The sequence below is a fragment of the Melopsittacus undulatus genome, chromosome W (genome assembly GCF_012275295.1).
Source record: "Melopsittacus undulatus isolate bMelUnd1 chromosome W, bMelUnd1.mat.Z, whole genome shotgun sequence".
NCBI lineage: Eukaryota > Metazoa > Chordata > Aves > Psittaciformes > Psittaculidae > Melopsittacus > Melopsittacus undulatus.
Window position 1 is genome coordinate 2382948 of NC_047558.1, and position 18403 is coordinate 2401350.

General features: G+C 45.5%; 1 protein-coding gene across 5 annotated transcripts in view; it reads left to right on the forward strand.

Moving 5' to 3' along the window:
• The window catches only part of LOC117438009 (transcriptional repressor CTCF-like), a 46532-nt gene extending 31075 nt beyond the window's left edge, over positions 1-15457 (forward strand). For all 5 annotated transcript variants that reach the window (XM_034073348.1, XM_034073349.1, XM_034073345.1 and 2 more), the window contains exons 8-11: positions 315-497; positions 870-1005; positions 12940-13107; positions 14004-15457. In XM_034073348.1, the coding sequence (XP_033929239.1) occupies positions 315-497; positions 870-1005; positions 12940-13107; positions 14004-14185 (669 nt within the window). In that variant the 3' untranslated portion in view covers positions 14186-15457. The remainder of the gene's footprint in view (positions 1-314; positions 498-869; positions 1006-12939; positions 13108-14003) is intronic.
• Positions 15458-18403: the final 2946 nt, after the last annotated feature.

Sequence of the window (18403 nt, forward strand, 5' to 3'; positions counted from 1 at the left end):
CTCAACCTTTTGAAGAGTGTGAAGGGAAAGTTCAGTGGCCTTTGCTTCTTGGTGTAGTGCTCCCCTGTAGAGAAATGCCTCCTAAGCTACAACCTTGGTGTTCCTGTTGACAAAGGGATTAGAGTCCATCCAGGATGGAAGTAGCTAGGAATGAATATGCCATCAATCAAGAGGTTCTCACATTCCTGTAGAATCATTTTTTTCTTGATATTAAGGAAAAAGTTTCAGCTTCCTTTTAGCTGAAAACTTGCTCTTCTGTATCCATATGTCTTGTGTTCTCAAGCTTCTTCTCCCATCTTGCTTGTCCCTGTCAGGAGCGGCACATGGTCATGCACAAACGGACCCATACTGGAGAAAAACCTTATGCCTGTAGCCACTGTGATAAAACCTTCCGTCAGAAACAGCTCCTCGATATGCACTTCAAACGATACCATGATCCCAACTTTGTCCCTGCTGCCTTTGTCTGTTCCAAGTGTGGCAAAACATTCACTCGCAGGGTAAGGGAATACATGAATTGTGGGTGGAATGGGTGGAAAGAGGCTTTTAGCCAAGGGGAGTGGAACATGGTTACCCAAAAGGAAAGGTGGGTGAGGTACAGGGCACAGTATTAATCTTTTAAACAGAGCATTTCTTACTGAGAGGAAAAGATGTGGGGAGACCTGGTATAATACAGAATTAGTACTAGCACTTATTTACTTTAACATCATGAGCAATGGGAAAATGCAACTTTATTCATAAAAGTTAATGAACTGAAATTTACCCAAAAAATGTTACCAGGAATGTGTTAGAAAATACAGAGTCAGAATATCTGATGTTGAATTCAATGCATGTTGTATTTTTTCTTGTGTGTTTAATCTTCTGCTGAGTAGAACACAATGGCCAGACATGCTGATAACTGCTCTGGCCTAGATGGTGGGGAAGGAGAGAATGGAGGAGAAACAAAGAAGGGCAAACGTGGCCGAAAGAGAAAGATGCGGTCTAAGAAAGAAGACTCCTCTGACAGTGGTAAGAAACAGCTCAGTACACTGAGAACTACAGGCATGCGATTCATTTAGTTTGCCTGTTCTGCAGGTTGGCTCTTGCACTTGAAAGGGTTTTATCTAGTTGACAAGCAGAAAATGATAGTACATGGCCAAGTATGGAGGGTACCATGAAGGTGGTGAGACACTGGAGAATGCATTGCCCCTGGCAGTGTTCAAGGCCAGGCTGGACGGGGCTTGGAGCAGCTTGGTCTAGTGGAAAGTGTCTCTGCCTGTGGCAGGGGGATGGAACTGGATGAGCTTTAGGCTCCCTTCCAGCTGAAACCATTCTATGGTCCTGAGAGGTGGTCCTTAAACTTGCCTAAGAAAAGCTGCCTGGAGGTTGATGCCTGGGATCCTGGGCAGGATGGAGGCTTATTTCAGCAGATAGGTGTAATATCATGGCCACTGTAAGCTTCTCTAGAACAGAAATGACAAACTGCAGCAGATAATGATCCCCCTTGCTGCAGTACTGTTTGTGAAGGAAGAACTCCGGCATAGTCCTGAGGGAAAACTTAGTCATGTCTTGAAAAGAAAATCCAAGTAGAGTCTTGAGACCAGCCAGTTCCAAGATGATTCTGCAAAAGCAGTGTTGTTGATTAATTAGGCTTTCATCTGGAGTGCTTTATGTACCTAATCAAGTTTAGGTTGGAAGAACAGTGATATTTCTGGCTAGAGAATGTGTATCTGAAATTCTTTTGTGGCATTGGGTTTTATAGGATGAATGGTCAAATGGCTTGTGCAAACCTTGACTGACTCTATAGAAATAAGTGCTAAAGTCATGTTAATTGGTATCACAGAAAAATGGTGGGATGGCTCCTATGACTGGTATGTTGGAATAGAAGGTTACAGGCTCTTTAGAAAAGACAGGTGTGGCAAATGCGGAGGGGGAGTTGCTATTCATGTCAGTGATAGGCTAGAGAGTATGGAACTCTGGGGAAAAGTGATCACTCAACAGAGAGCTTGTGGGTCAGGTTCACAGGGAGAACAGCTATGGGGGACATTACTGTGGGGATCTGTTACAGACCACCTGACCAAGAGGACTCTGTGGATGAAGCAGTCTACAGAGAGATAGGAACAGCCTCACGCTCGCAGGCTGTTGTTCTCATGGGAGACTTCAACCACCCTGATATCTGTTGGAGGGACAGTACAGCCCGGCACAAGCAATCCAGGAGGTTCCTTGATTGTGTGGAAGACAACTTCCTTCTGCAAGTAATAGAGGAGCTGACGAGAAGAGGTGCCATGCTTGAACTCGTGCTCGCCAACAGGGAGAGGCTGGTTGGAAATGTGACATTCCAGGGCAGCCTTGGTTGTAGCGATCATGAGAAGGTGGAGTTCGAGATCCTCAGGACAGTGAGAAGAGCGTGCAGCAAGCTCACTGCCCTGGACTTCAAGAGAGCAGACTTTGGCCTCTTCAAGAACCTGCTTAGTGAGGTTCCATGGGATATAGCCCTAGAGGGCAGGGGGACCAAGACTGTTGATTGATTTTCAGGGATCGCCTGCCACAAGCTCAGGAGTGTTGCATCTCAACTTGAAAGAAGTACAGCAGGAGGGCCAGGAAACTCCTTGGATGGATAAGGAGCTGCTGAGGAAACTTTGAGGGGAAAAAAAGAGGCTTATAAAAGGTGGAAGCAAGGACAGGAGGCCTGGGAAGAATACAGGGATGTTGTTTGGGAAGCTAGGGACCAGGTTAGGAAAGCTAAGGCCCAGTTAGAATTAAACTTGGCAAGAGATGTGAAAGATAACAGGAAGGGCTGCTATAGGTATGTAGCAAATAAAAGATAGACTAGTGAAAATGTGGGCCTTCTCTGGAAGCTATTAGGAGAACTGGCTACCCTGGATTTGGAGAAGGCTGATGTTCTTAATGACTTCTTTGCCTTGGTCTTCACTGGCAAAGGTTCTGACCACACCACCCAAGTCTTGGAAGGCAGGTGCAGGTAGTGTGAGAATGAAGACATTAGGCCCACTGTAGCAAAGGATCAGGTTTGAGACTGTCTTAAGAACCTGGATGTGCACAAGTCCATGGGACCTGATGAAATCCATCCACGGGTCCTGAAGGAGCTGGTGAATGAAGTTGCTAAGCCACTGTCTAGCATTTAAAAAAGCATGGCAGTCAGGTGAAGTTCCCGATGACTGGAAAAAAGGTAATATAACCCCCATTTTCAAGAAGGGGAAAATGGATGACCCGGGGACTACAGACCAGTCAGTCTCACCTTTGTGCTTGGCAAAATCTGGGAGCAGTTTCTCCTGGAAGGCATGCTAGGGCACATGAAAAACAACAAGGTGCTTGGTGACAGCCAGCATAGCTTCACTAAGGGGAAATGCTGCCTGACCAATTTGATGGCCTTCTATGATGGGGCTACAGAACTGATGGACAGGGGTAAAGCAGTTGATGTCATCTACCCGGACTTGTGCAAAGCGTTTGACACTGTCCTGCACAACATCCTTATCTGAAAACTGGAGAGACATCATTCTGATGGATGGGCAACTTGGTGGATAATGAACTGTCTGGATGGCAGAATGCAAAAAGGGTCAACGGCTCTGTGTCCAGTTGGAAAACAGTAACGAGTGATGTCCCTCATTGATCGGTGTTGGGGACCGGTCTTGTTCAACATCTGTGTCGGTGACATGGACAGTGGGATTGAGGGCACCCTCAGCAAGTTTGCCAATGACACCAAGCTGTGTGGTTCAGTTGATATGCTGGAAGGAAGGAACCCCATCCAGAGGGACCTTGAGGTGCTTGTGAGGTGGGCTGATGCCAACCTCATGAAGTTTAACCATGCCAAGTACAAGGTCCTACACCTGGGTCGGAGCAATCCCAGGCACAGGTACAGGTTGGGCACAGAAGAGGTTCAGACCAGCCCTGCAGAGAAGGACTTGGGGGGATGTGTGTGTTGACTGATGAGAAAGTGAACATGAGCCAGCAGTGTGCGCTTGCAGCCCAGAAAGCCAACCGTATCCTGGGCTGCATCAAAAGGAGTGTGACCAGCAGTTTGAAGGAGGTGATCCTGCCCCTCTAGTCTGCTCTTGTGAGACCTCACTTGGAGTATTGTGTATAGTTCTGGTGTCCTCAACATAAAAAGGACATGGAACTGTTGGAACAATTCCAGAGGAGGGCCATGGGGATGGTCAGGAGCACCTCACATATGATGATAGGCTGAGAAAGTTGGGGCTGTTCAGCCTGGAGAAGGGAAGGCTGCGTGGAGATCTCATGGCAGCCTTCCAGTATCTGAAGGGGGACTATAGGGATGGTGGGATTGACTCTTCATTAGGGACTGTAGTGATTGGACAAGGGGTAATGGGCTCACACTTAAACAGGGGAAGTTCATATTTAGATGTAAGGAAGAAGTAATTTACTGTGAGAGTGGTGAGGCACTGGAATGTGTTGCCCAAGGGAATTGTGATTGCTGCATCCCTGGTGGTGCTCAAGGCCAGGTTGGACAGAGCCTTGGGTGGCATAGTTTAGTGTGAGGTGTCCCTGCCCATGGCAGGGGGGTTGGAACTAGATGATCTTAAGGTCCTTTTCAACACTAACTACTCTATGATTCTATGACTACAATGGTTTATCTTATACTAGAATTCTCATTCCTGTCCATATCAGGGGGCTTGGAACTTGATGATCTGAAGATCCTTTCCAACCATAACTCTTCTGTGATTCTATGTTTCTATATTTTTTGTAACTTTTTCTTTTTTTTTTTTTTTTAATCTCTTGAATAAAGCATGTTGTTGTGGTTTAAGCCCAGCTGGTAACACAGAACCACACAGCCCCTTGCTTACTCCTCCTGCAGGACAGGAAGGAAAATCAAGTTTGCTACATGGATATGTAGCAAAGAAAAGACAGAATAGTGACAATGTGGTCCCTCTCTGGAAGCTGTCAGGAGAACTGGCTACCCTTGTTTGGAGAAGGCTGAGGTTCTTAATGACTTCTTTACCTCAATCTTCACTGTCAAATGCTCTGACCATTCTGCCCAAGTCTTGGAAGGCAGATGCAGGGACTGTGAGAATGAAGACCTTGGGCCCACTGTAGGAAAGGAACAGGTTCAAGACCATCTTAAGAACCTGAATATGCACAAGTCCATGGACCTGATGAAATCCATCTGCAGGTACTGAAGGGGCTGGCCAATTAATTTGCTAAGCCCCTGTCCATCAAATTTGAAAAAAAAATTGGCATTCAGCTGCAGTTCCCAGTGCCTGGAGAAAGAGAAATATAACCCCCATTTTCAAGAAGAGGAAAATGTAAGACCCAGGGAACTACAGACCACTCAGTCTCACTTCTGTGCCTGGGAGGATCATGGAGCAGATTCTCCTGGAAACCATGCTAAAGCACATGAAAAACAATGAGGTAACTGATGACAGCCACCAGGGCTTCAGTAAGGGCAAATCATGCCTGGTAAATGTCATGGTTTAAGCCCAGCCGGTAACTCAGAACCACTTGCTCTCTCACTCCTCTACTTCTTCCTCCCCCCAGTCCTGAAGGGATGGGGAGGAGAACTGTAAAAATGTGGGTTGGTGGGTGTGTGAAATAGTCTGCCACACCTCCCCTTATTTGTGCTTCAGCTATTCTCCTCCATACCAGAGGCTTTAACCTCTTGGCTGGGTTAATTGTGGCACGTTTCACAGTTGTGAATAACCTGGGCAATAGTGTCCATTGTCAAGTCCACCCCTCGATCACGAGCCCATCTGTATGTTGCATCTCTGCCCTGATGGCCCACCAGACCAAAAATAATTCACCCTTATGTTGCCAATCTAAGTCCATCTGAGCTTCTTCAATCTTAGCAGCTTTACCCACCTTTGGGTTGTTGCAGTGTTCCTCAGTGGGCTGACTCTTAGGTACATGAGTATCTACATGGCATACCTTCACCATATCATTTTTCTGACAGCTAATTATATGATGGGGCCTCTTCAGCACGCATCACCTCCTCTGGTGACATTCCAGAATTTTTGCCATCTGGCAAGTCCACGATGACTTCTAGAATTCCTGGACGACTGGGATTTCCTATTCGAGCTCATTGTGTAATGAGTGCAGCCCACTTAATCCGTGTAGCATTGGTTGCATGGTGTGTAGAGGAGACCCTGCCTTTGAACATACGGCCCAGCATGGGCAACTGGAGTGCCAGGAGGAGCTGTGCTTCAGTGCCAACGTTTCTGAAGCAGCTTGAACCCCTTCATAGGCTGCCAGTATCTCTTTTTCAGTTGGAGTATAGCTGGCCTTGGATCCTCTGTATCCCCAACTCCAAAAGCCTGAGGGGTTGACCTCAAGTATCCCCTAGAGCTTTCTGCCAGAGGCTCCAGGTAGGACGATTCTCCTTGGCTGTGGTGTAGAGTACACTTTTTTACATGTGGCCTGGTCCAGACTGGTCCAAGGGCTACTGCATGAACTGTTTCTCGTTTAATTTGTTCAGAAGCTTGTTGTTGCTCAGGGCCCCATTGAAAATCATTCTTCTTCCAGGTCACATGATAGAGAGGGCTTACAATCGAACTGTAGTTTGGGATGTGCATTCTCCACAACCCCACAACACATAAGAAAGCTTGTGTTTCTTTCTTATTAGTTGCTGGAGACACTGCTGTTATCTTGCTGATCACAACTGTGGGGATCTGGCGATGTCCATCTTGCCTTTTTCTTCCCAAAAATTGAATCCCCTGTGCAGGTCCCTTGAACTTACTCCATTTTATGGCAAAACCAGCTTTCAGCAGGATTTGGATTATTCTCCTCCCTTTCTCAAAAACTTCTGCTGAGTATTTTTAAAGTCCTTTCCAGCCTTAACCATTCTGTGATTCTGCATTGCCCCACACAGTAATGTCATCAGTGTATTGCAGGTGTCATGGAGCTTGCCCTTGTTCCGGTGCAGTCTGGATTAGTCCATAGCAGGTGGTAGGGCTGTGTTTCCACCCCTGGGGCAGTCAGTTCCAAGTGAACTGGATGCCCCTCCAAGTAAAAGTTAACTGTGTCCTGCACTCTGCTGCCAAAGGAATTGAGAAAAAAAGCATTGGCAATATCAGTCATGGCATATCACTTGGCTGCCTTTGACTCTAATTCATACTGAAGTGCTAGCATGTCTGGTACAGCAGTACTCAATGGTGGTGTGACTTCATTCAGGCCACGATACTTTGTCTCCATTCTCCGTTAAGACTTTCTCACTGGCCATATGGAGCTATTAAAGGGTGAGTGGGTCTTACTGATCACTCCTTGGCTCTCTAGTCTATGGAGCAGCTTATGGTTGGGAATCGGGGAGTCTCAGTGCGATATTGCCATTGGTGCACTGTTGTGGTAGCCTTTGGCACTTGTTCTTTGACTTTCAGCAACCCCACAACAGAAGGGTCCTTTGAGAGACCAGGCAAGGTGGACAGCTGCATAATTTTCTCTGTCTCCAAAGCAGCAACTCCAAAAGTCTATCGGTACCTTTTTGGGTCTTTGAAGTACCCTCTCCTGAGATAGTGTATGCCAAGGATGCCTGGAGCCTCTGGACCAGTCACAATGGGGTGCTTTTGCCACTTCCTCCCAGTCATGCTGATTTCAGCTTCCAGTACAGTCATCTCTTGGGATCCTCCTATCACTCCAGAAATACAAATGTATTCCACCCCTTGACAGCTTGATGGCATCAGGGTACACTGTGCACCAGTACCTACTAGAGCCTTATACTCCTGTGGGACTGATGTGCCAGACCATCTGATCTACACAGTCCAGTAAATCTGATTGTCCCCTACCTCCACCTGGCTGGAGGAAGGGCTCCTCTAATAGCGATCACAATATCAGTCACTTCTGTCTTATACAAAGTGATTAGTTTTCTTTATCACAGTAGCTGGAGTAAAATCAGCTCTTTCACTCCATCTGGGAACCTGCTCACCAGAGATTGAAGCCTCAGCTTTCTTGGGATGATCATCCTTGACCTTTGTTCTCCTCTTCAGTTCATGTACCTGTTCCTCCAGAGCTGAGGTAGGTTTTCCATGGCATTTACTCTTGTCTTTTCTGTGATCCCACAGGTGAAACCATAGGGTGGTCCGTGGCATGTACCTCCTGTGTCTTCTGTCTTGAGCAGTGGGATGCTTTTTGTTAATAGCTGAGGCATGGGTTGGTACACATGGGGAACTGGATAGATCAGATAGGTTGTCACTCAGTTGTTTGAACTCCTGGGACAGTTTTTCCATAGCTGAAAGGATGGAAGGAGTGAGGTTGTCTTCTATCTCTGGGAGTTTATGAATAATTTCATCCACTGTTAGTGGTACTGCGTCAAGCCAATTTATTGCTGCCAATGAATGGGTATATGATGATGGTACATTCCTTGTAAATTTCCGCCACATGGGTCATGTACTTTCAACTTCATCTGGCTTTCCAGATGTATTCCTAGTATCCGGTCTACAATAGATCATCTCTACAATGGCTGATTCCCTCAGAGAGTGGATGCCTTTCTCTAGAGTAGTCCAGTTAGTCGAACAACTCGTAACATCGTGTTTGTATGGAAACCTTTCTTTCACAGCTGCCAAGAGGTGCCTCCAAAGGCTGAGGGACTGTTTCTCTTTTGCAATTGCTTTGTCAATTCCCCCTTCTCTAGCAAGTGATCCCAGCCGCTTGGCTTCCTTACCTTTTAGTTTGTGACTGTCGGCCCCATTGTCCCATCATCGGAGCAACCAGGTGACGATGTGGTCCCCTGGATGATGGGTGAAATCTTTTCACATATTCTGTAGTTCGGTTGAGGTTTGGGGTCAAGAAGTCACCTCTTCGTCTTTCTCTGATCCACATAATAATAACTCTTGTTCAGGTGCTGTCCCGTGTAGTAAGTGCATTAGTTCTTTATCTTTCTTCACTGTACAGTTTGCTGGTTTTGCATCTTGCTTCCTTTCCCCTTGTGTAGAGGTGCAGCCGATATTGGCACGAATTGGTCCTTTGGTTTAGCTGCAGTGATTATCACTGTGGTTTGAGTGGCTGCAGTATCTGTTGTCAGGGTTGGTGCAGCCGCTCTGCTTGGGGGTTGAGTAGCACCAGCAGCTGCGCTGTCTGTTGCTGTCGGCGTTTGAGTAGCTGCTGTATTTGGAGTTGTAGCTGCATTGTCTATTGCTTTGCCATCAGATCTAGAGGCATCTTTTTCCCTTTGAAGGTGCTGGATAGTGTTGAACAGGGCTTTGTAAACATAGGCTAAGCCCCAGGATGTTGCCATGATTTGTCCCTTTCTGGTATGATCAGGATGACAACACACCTCGTTTAAATGTTTTACAATTTTTCCATATTTTGCAGTTGTTCAGTGTTGAAGTTCCAAAGCACTGGAGGGGCCCACTGGCCTAGATACTTGCCTATACTATCCCACACATCATGCCACTCATGACTGTCCAGCCTCGAGGAAAATCTCTTGGTTCTCCTATATTGTTGTCTAATCCTAGACAAAACGCAAACCCGACTCTGCTTAACTTTTGAGGTCAGATGAAATGGTCGTGGGTAAAACACACTCCGTACGTGTGCCAACATGGTCATCCCCATCACAATCATCAGACAGGTCTCGAGGGTATCCAAAGGCCATTCAAAACATTCAGAACTCTCAAAAGATGCTGTAAATAGTCTGGTGGGGGAGCTGGGGGTGTAAGGCAATGTCTTCTTCATAGCTTGACCATCCAAGGAGGGGGAAAAAAAAATGTGTAATTCCTAAACACTTCCATTACAGACCTCCCAAAGTATGGTGGTGGTGACCACACTGGGAACACAAGCCAGATCAATTTCATGATCAATGAGTCTATTGTATTACATGTCATTACCATGAAGTGCAGTGAAACGAGAACCTTAGCCTTGGCCCTAAAGTCAATAAACACTAACACAGCCAATAATGGCTTTAAGTAAGGTAGGACATGCTGAAACTATGAGATCAAGAGCAACAACTTTGAGAGCTACAAAATCAAAATTGTGATGAGTAACTATTAATCTGAAACAATGAATGCTTATTACAACTACGATTAGATATACTCCAGTCAGATCTGTCATTATCTCAACCGTTCTTGCCCCCCATTGGGCACCGCAAAGAGCTGTTGTGGTTTAAGCTTAGCCGGTAACTCAGAACTGCGCAGCCTCTCACTCACTCCCCCTATTCTTCCTCCCCCCGCTCCCAGAGGGATGGGGAGGAGAATCGAAAGAATATAATTCCCACAGGTTGAGATAAGAATGATCGAGTAACTAAGGTATAACACAAAACTACTACTGCTATCACCAATAATAATAATAATGTTAAAGGAAATAACAAGGAAAGAGAATACAACTGCTCACCACCTGCCAACTGATACCCAGCCAGACCTGAGCAGCCATCTAGCCCTTCCAGGTATCTCCCCCCGTTTATATACTGGGCACAACGTGCTGTGGTATGGAATACCTCTTTGGCTAGTCTTTGTCAGGTGTCCTGTTTCTGCTTCCTCCCAGCTTTCCCTCCTCCCAGGCAGAGCATAAGACTCAGAAAGTTCGTGGTCAGAGTAAAGATTATTTAGCAACACCTAAAAACATCGGTGTTCTCAGTGTTGTTCCCAGGCCAAAAGTAAAAAACACAGCACTGGACCAGCTAGTAAGGAGAAAAATGACTGCTATAGCTGAACCCAGGACAGAGGCAAAAAATAAAATAACTGCCTTGATAGAAGGTAGTTTAAAATGTGGGATTCTGCATTATCTAAATTTTAATATGTGATTTGTGGGCTTTCTGGGAGGCTAGCTTATTCTGAAACCCTGAATCTTGTTTAGTTGATAAGGTCTGGATTCAAAACAGTGGTTCATGATTGTGGCTTAGACTCTGTGATGGAGAGAATCCCTTCAGTCTCAGGTGGGTTGGCAAGTCTGGGTTGACTTCCTCAGGAACCATTTGATCTGCATTAGAAGCTTAGTAGTGTGAGCTGGGTAGTGTTAAGGAAGATCTCCTAACCAGGTTTCCAGGAGAATTGCATTATCCAGGGTTGTGTTTAGATCTGTAGTTTTGTGTGTTTTGGCAACTGTTAAATGTTTTAAAGTGGTGAGTAAAGCTTTGACACAAGAGACCCACCCTGTGGTGATGGGAAATGGCAAATAATGGGCTTGTTTCCCATGTGGGGGACATCTAATGTCTCCCAACATTTGATAGGCAGTTGATAGACCTTGAGTTGAGGAGGCAATGTAACGAAGCCATGAGAAACTCATAAACAATTGGGGGTTATTCCTTGGGTGACTGTAAAATAATGCAGCATGTACATCCCTCAGTGTACAGAAGGGACAGTTTGGGGGGAGGGGGTTCCCCTTTAGTCAGATAAACAGAAGCGTGCCTTTTGCAGTGGCTCTTCTGTTCATGAGTGAAGCTGTTCTATTCACAGGACACTTTTACAAATGTAAGGGCCATCATTTTGCTGTCCAAACACCTCTTTCAGCTTTTTGTCTGCTTTGGTTTTGCCCCAGGCATTCTGAACACATCAGTGGTGTGAAACTAGTAACTTTCAGGAGTCTTTTGAAGAATAAAGGGTAGAGCAGTAAGCTCAGTGAGCAATGTAAAAGTTGCTACGACCCCACAGCTTGCCATGAGGACTTTTGGAATTGGCTCCAAAATGCACTGAGGTGCAGAGTTGGATGTGAATGGGAAGTGCCATCACAAAGTCTTTGAGTAGTCAGGGCCTTGTAAAATACTCTGCATTAGACCCATCCTGCCTCCCAAGAGGGGTCTTGGGGAAGAGTTTCTTGGCTGCTGAGGTTGGTGAGCAGTATGTTGATAACCCTGGTAAGCATGGTGCGTAGTCTTCAGGCTTGGACTCAGCCATAATGCTGAACAACTCCCAGTTTTGTGTGGTTCTGCCGTAGTCTGCTTGAGATTTTGACGTCTTGGACATAAGTCCCGGTGTCTGGGAGCTGCTACCCTGTTTTCCTATCTTAACAGAATGAAGTATGTCATTGTCATTTGTAGGATCATAGAATCACAGACTGGTTTGGGTTGTAAAAGACCTTAAGATCATCTAGTTCCAACCCCTTTGCCATGGGCAGGAACGCTTCACACTAGACCATGTTGTCCAAAGCTCTGCCCAATCTGGCCTTGAACACTGACAGGGATGGAGCATTTATCACTTCTTTAGGCAACCCGTTCCAGTGCTTCACCACCCTCACAGAAAAGAACTTCTTCCTTATATCTTATCTGAACTTCCCCTGTTTAAGTTTAAACTCAGTTCTCCTTGTCCTATTCCTGCAGTCCCTGATGAAGAGTTTCTTGAGGGCTAGGAGACATGCTCTTGCATCTCTCAAGTTCTAGTGTTTCATAGAGAGACTGCAGTGATTGCTACTACTATTTATGTAACTGGCCCTTTTATCCTTTTGCCCCCCTATTTTCCCACACACTTTTCTCCAAATCACCTCAGCCCATAAGTAGTCCTGTGTGATCCAGTACTGCCTTTTCCCTGCACCCTGTTGTGTCCCACCCCCAGCCAGCAGCTCCCCCATACCTCTTCATCTGAATTGTGATCTGGAGAACTGCTTGTGGTGGGATTCACACCTGGATGCTGGAGCTGATGGCTCTCCTGGGAGATGCTTGTTCCTCAGAAGTCATTTCACTTTCCATTATGCAGCCCTGTGCTCTTCTGGGTTGTGCAGGTGGGACTATGGGCTGATGGCTCCTCTGATTGGCCTGGGAGTAGCCTGGAAGTGTATTATTTGGTTCCCCTTCTGCTATTGTCTCTCTGAGCTCCTTTGTGGATGTGCAGAGGAGCTGTTTTCACATAACCTAACATAATTCCGTTTGCTATTGCTTTCTGAAGGACAGCTTGTTCTCTCTAATGTGAGGGTAACTGACTAATAGTCTGTGCCACCAGCTTCTCCTCAAATGTCTTGGTTGCTGCCTTTCTCATCAGAGTTGACTTTTTTGATGAGGATTTGATGGTGCTTATCTGTAGATGAATGGTTTCATTCTTGTTTAAGCTGAAGACTTACCTGATATAATGTTTCTTACAGAGGAGAATGCTGAACCAGATTTGGATGATAATGAAGATGAGGAGGAGACAGCAGTAGAAATTGAGGCTGAACCACAAGTTGAGCAAGAGGCTCCTGCACCACCTCCTAGTAAGAAACGAAGAGGAAGACCACCAGGCAAAGCTACCACCCAACCAAAACAATCCCAGCGTAAGTCACCAGCCTATGTTACCCTGCTTGCCTGACCTGCCTTTTCCTTGGATTTAGCAGTTCTTGTAGGGGTAGGAGAACTGCTTCCCAAGATGTTTATTTAAAAAGTAGGTAACTGTACTTGTCTCTGCTTTGCTAAGAACTCACCTTCCATGTGAAATCTGTTGCAAGGGTTTCCTGGTCATGAGGGAACATAGACACTATGTTAAAAGGAGAGGACATTTTTTTTTTTCCCCCTGTTAGGAAAACAAGGACTGGACTACCTGTGGGCACTTCTGTAGGTATTACCCCAAACCAACATGCTGCAGGCCTGTAATTCTAAGCACAGTGTCAGTGCAGATGTTGTTTGAACTCTGCAGAGTTTTTTTCTGTAAAGCTAGACATCTGTAACTGCAAAGCCTGAGTAAATGAATTCTAGGAACAAAGCAGGAAGGGCAAATTTGTTCCTTTGAAGGGTAATGGTTTCCCCAGTGGCTTGTTTGGCTGCTCAGTGTTCACTAAGTATGACCTGTGTCCTTCCTGGAATTACAGTTTATGCTGAATTCATCACTAGATTTCCCCGAATTTGAAGTTTTGCTTTATGCCCATACATTGCTATGCTCTTGTTTGTTGATTACTCTATAAAATCCATTGTCTGAATAATGCCTTAATATCAAAAGGCATATGGGAAGTGTTGTAGTGGTGGCACATCTTCATACGGGGCAAGAAAAAAATAGACACTCGATGCTTGGATTAATGAGGTGGGTTGGATTGCTCTCCATTGATGTAGGAATGCAAGTTGTGGGCCTTTCCACAGAAGGGTCTTAACTTTCTACTGAGAAGTTACCTGGTGAGGGTTGCAGGTCAGCTCTAAAAAACCTATTGTTCCCCTCCCCCTTTGTGTTCTGCCCTTCTAGCTGCAGCAATCATTCAAGTTGAAGACCAGAACACTGGTGAAATTGAAAATATTATAGTTGAAGTAAAGAAAGAACCTGGTATGGAAATAGTAGAGGAAGAGGAGGAAGCTCAGCCTGCTGTAGTGGAAGCTCCCAATGGAGACATCACTCCTGAGATGATTCTCAGCATGATGGACCGGTGATGGAGGAAGACCACATTGGCTGACTGAACTGGCCTGGGCTGTGTTTAAGCGGCTCAAATCTATTTTTTCCTTTTATCTTTTTTTTGGCTTTGGGAAATGCATCATTTTAGACCACTTTACCAAATATACTGGGAAATAAAAAGTTCAATGATGTTAGAATGTGATTTAACTAGAACTTGTTTTTTTGTTATCATTACAGGATCATGGAATGTTAGGAAATACTTTGGAGTCCTTGAGGGTTTCCTGTGAGATACTTGATTTAGGTTTGTTCTGAACTACATTGTAAAGCTGGTCCAAAGGCTGTGGTTACACGTACCAAGTTTTAATACACAAAAGCAGAAGCCTTGACTCAAGTATGTGGTAAACCGCTCTGGATTTGTCAGAGTTATAGACTTCTTAAATGTTTTTTGCTTTTCCCCAAGTCGGCTGCACACAGTAATTTTGGCATGCTCCAACTGGTTTCTATCCTTACTATGCTTTGCTTTCTGCAAAGCATTTCTGTAATAGTCAAGCTTGTAAATAACTTTTTTTTTCTTACATTTTAATCTTTTTCCATTAAGTGGTATGCAAAAATGTGGTTTAAATAAACCCCAGTATTTTAATTCAAATTAAGTGAAGAGAAGTTGATAGGGTGTAAATGTTTGAAAAGCTGTTGATAACCAGTTGTGTAGAGAAGAGACATACCCAGATTATTGCTTGCAGAACAAGAGAAACCCCACACCTGAAATATGTCTTTGAAGCACACAAAAATGGCATTTGGAACATGTATAATTAACATTTTTGAGTTCTAATTTCATTACTATATTTTCTTTGCTCTATCTTGTATTTTGTGTTTATGAATCCTATGTTAAGGCAGAAGTGGTGATTTCTAAGTGGGTCACTGCAGCCCTCCAAACTTGGGCCAGGAAATTTTAATAGGTCAGTAATTCCATAATTTTGGATCTCTTGATAAAGACAGAGGAATAATGTGAAATACAAATTATGCCTGTATATGAACCATCACATGTTAAAATATGTAAGCTTTTTATAGAGCCTAAGTCTTGCTGATTTCAAACATTTTTCTTTTATGTATTGCTTTTAAGAGAGCTATCAGTTTAGCTGTCAGACTCTAGGTTGATGCATTTTTGTACTTAGCTGTACTGTGTGGTATTTTTCATTATTTTAGGAAGCTAACATGGGGAATAAAATAGTTATAAAATATGTAATGGGGTTTGAAAGCTGGGAAGGAGAATATACTGCTGTACAGCTAATAAATAATAGTAGATTAACATGTTTGCTCACTGCCTGCTTTCTTTGTGGCTGTTCAGGGTGACCAGCCCAGCCCCACCATCTTGCACCAGGTATCTGCAAGGGGAGACCATCCCTGTCAGTGTTCAAGGCGAGGTTGGACAGGGCTTGGAGCAACTTGGTCTAGTGGAAGGTGTCCTTGCCCATGGCAGGGGGTTGGAACTGGATGAGCTTTAAGCTCCCTTCCAGCCCAAACCATTCTATGGTCCTGAGAGATGGTCCTTAAATTCACTAATAAAAACTGCCTGGAGGTTGATGCCTGGGATCCTGGGCAGGATGGAGGCTTGTTTCAATAGGTGGGTGAGGTCAGGGCTGCTTCTGCAAGGAAGGATAAACTCTCTCACACTTTCTCAGTTGGACAAGGACGTTGTGCACTCACAAGCCCAAAGATGTTTCAGACAGAGGCAGTGCACTGGAGGAGAATGAGATTTTTGGGTAAGTAAGTCTAGAGTGAGGGAGGCTTTGTGATGAGATAGAAAACCAAAGGTGTCCTCAGAGCTGTAGGAGTGTCACCATCATCTCTTAAACACCATGGCTCAACCCACTGCTGATAAGTGGGGCATGAAGGGTGCTGCAGTGGCTTTTGTTTGGCTTTGTTTTAACTGGTGGCTTGTGATGGTGCCCCAAGGAGGCATGAGCACTGCTGCAAGACCTCTGTCCACAGCAGCTTGTACCCAGGTCTGAGTGACCGCAAGGTTGGTGCTTCCAGATGTCTGTGTTCAGAAGGATGGTGGGCTGAAAAGAAGAGAGCCTGTGCTGTCTATTTGTCCAAGGACCACAAGTGTAGTTGATTTGAAGTAGTCCTTGGCAGCTCCTACCCAGCCAAGCACAGCCCACAGCTGAGCCAGCACTGGGGAGAAGAGGCTGGTTTCCAAAGGGGACCACTGATGGCTTGTCTTGTGCCACTGGAGGAAACCATTTCTAAGCAACATTTTATTGTGGACTGTTTTTTTTAACCTTCTCCAGAGACCCAAGCAAGGGTTTAGTGGGGATGGGAGCACTCACCCTGTGGTCATTGTCTTTTTTTTGTGTAGCTTGGTGTGTTACTTGGTGGTTTGCTCAGTTGACCTGACTTCATAGTGCTTGGAGCTGGGCCAGGTATCTCTTGCAGGCTTCTGGTTTGTCCTTGGTGGAGGTGCAATGACCCAGCCTCTGCTTCTGAGGATGTGGATCCAGGGTTAGTGGTTCAAGCCTGAATGTGGATGCAGACAGAGCATCCCTACTCAAGTCCAGTGCTGGAAAAGCTGTGCCCTGTGTCCTGGACCATGAGGGAAATGCCAGGGCTAGTGTGGATCCAGGGAGCATTGCTGCTTTAGCCAATTGCTTTGCCTGGCTGCCATTTCTGGTGCTTGGGCTGCTTTCCCGAGGCCATGCTGGCAAATAGCATCAGGATGGAGAGGAGCTGAAACCAGTTCTACGTGACTGCTGCAGCCTGACAGAGTTTAGAAGGGCCAACCCTTCTCACATTACTGAACAGGGGTCCAAGCCCGCTTCTTCCACCAGTGTCAGACTAAGGTTTTGCTGGCGCCAACCATGGTGTGTGTCAACGCAGGAGTCCCGGACAACGCAGAGACAATCAATGTGATCAAGCGATTGACAAACTTTATTAGATACACTGCTCCTTTTATACCCTTACACCCTTATGTAACAGCCTTGGATACTGAGCTCTAATTGGTTAGTCTATAGGTTACTATTGTTTACAGAGCTAATGTTTATAACTTGTTATAATTGTGATTAAATACCTTACTCTAAAAATACAGTGGGAAACTACAACCTTGGCAGGGATCATTCTCTGCACGTTTTCAGTGGAAAATTACAGAGGCCTAACAAGACAATTGACCTTGCTTATGCCTGCCAAGAATCTTCTTATTTTACGGTAACAAGGCTCAGGGTATCGGGATTGCTCACTACGTGGCCTTGGCTCTTTAAGAATTCCCACAGGTGTGCTTTCTTCTGCCTCATCACAGGAAAAACTAACAGCATCTACTCCTTTATCTTCATGTAATTGTAGCAGATGATTCTTCAGGTGAAAAGAGGGTGATTGTAGATCAGGGACAACTTAGGGAGACTAGGGCAGGGAGGCCTCTGAGAGCTGGAGGACACAGGGACACCCTTGCAGAGCAGCTGGTGTTTCCCAAGCTGTCAGACTCCTGCAAGGCTTGGGGAAGGTGGGCACAATCCAAACTGGTGCTGACATGACCAGGCTCATGGACTCAATCATCCTACACTTTCCTAAACTGGGCTGGTAGGAGTAGGGCAAGAGCTGTGGTGGGTTTGCACAGCTGAGCACATGTTTGAGAGCAACATGGACCACAGCTATGCAAAACCCAAGGAGGTCTTCAGTAGGAAGTTAGGCAAGTGTGATAGGCAACCAATGTTGGACTTGAGAAGCATGTGAAGGACAGAAAGAACAGCTTCTCTATTAAGAAGGGCTTCAGCAGCAGCAGGGAGGCTTTGGAAAAATGCAAGCTTGCTCCATAGTGGAGCAGGGGACTTGGTGGCAAAGGACATGAAAAAAACCAAGGTACTTGCTGCTGCTCTTGCCTTGATTTTGGCTGGTGAGGTCTGTCTTCAGGCATCCCAGGGCCCAAGCCTCATGCCAGCATCTGATGGAAGCATTTGAAGATGCTGAGAAAACCAGCCAATGTCATCACACACTCTCATCTTTGAAAAGTTCTGGTGATCTGGGGAGGTTCATGACACCTGGAAAAGGCATTTGTCCCATCCATTTTCAAGAAGGGTAAGGAAGATCTGGGGAACTGCCCCATTGCATTCTCCAAGGAGATGGCTGGCTGTGTAGACAAGGAGAGAGCAGTGAATATTCGTCTGGACTTCAGCAAGGCTTTTGACAGTCTCCTGTGATATCTTTATAGCAGAATTGAAGATGTTGGAGCTGGAAAAGAGGATTACTGACTGTATGGAAAATTGGTT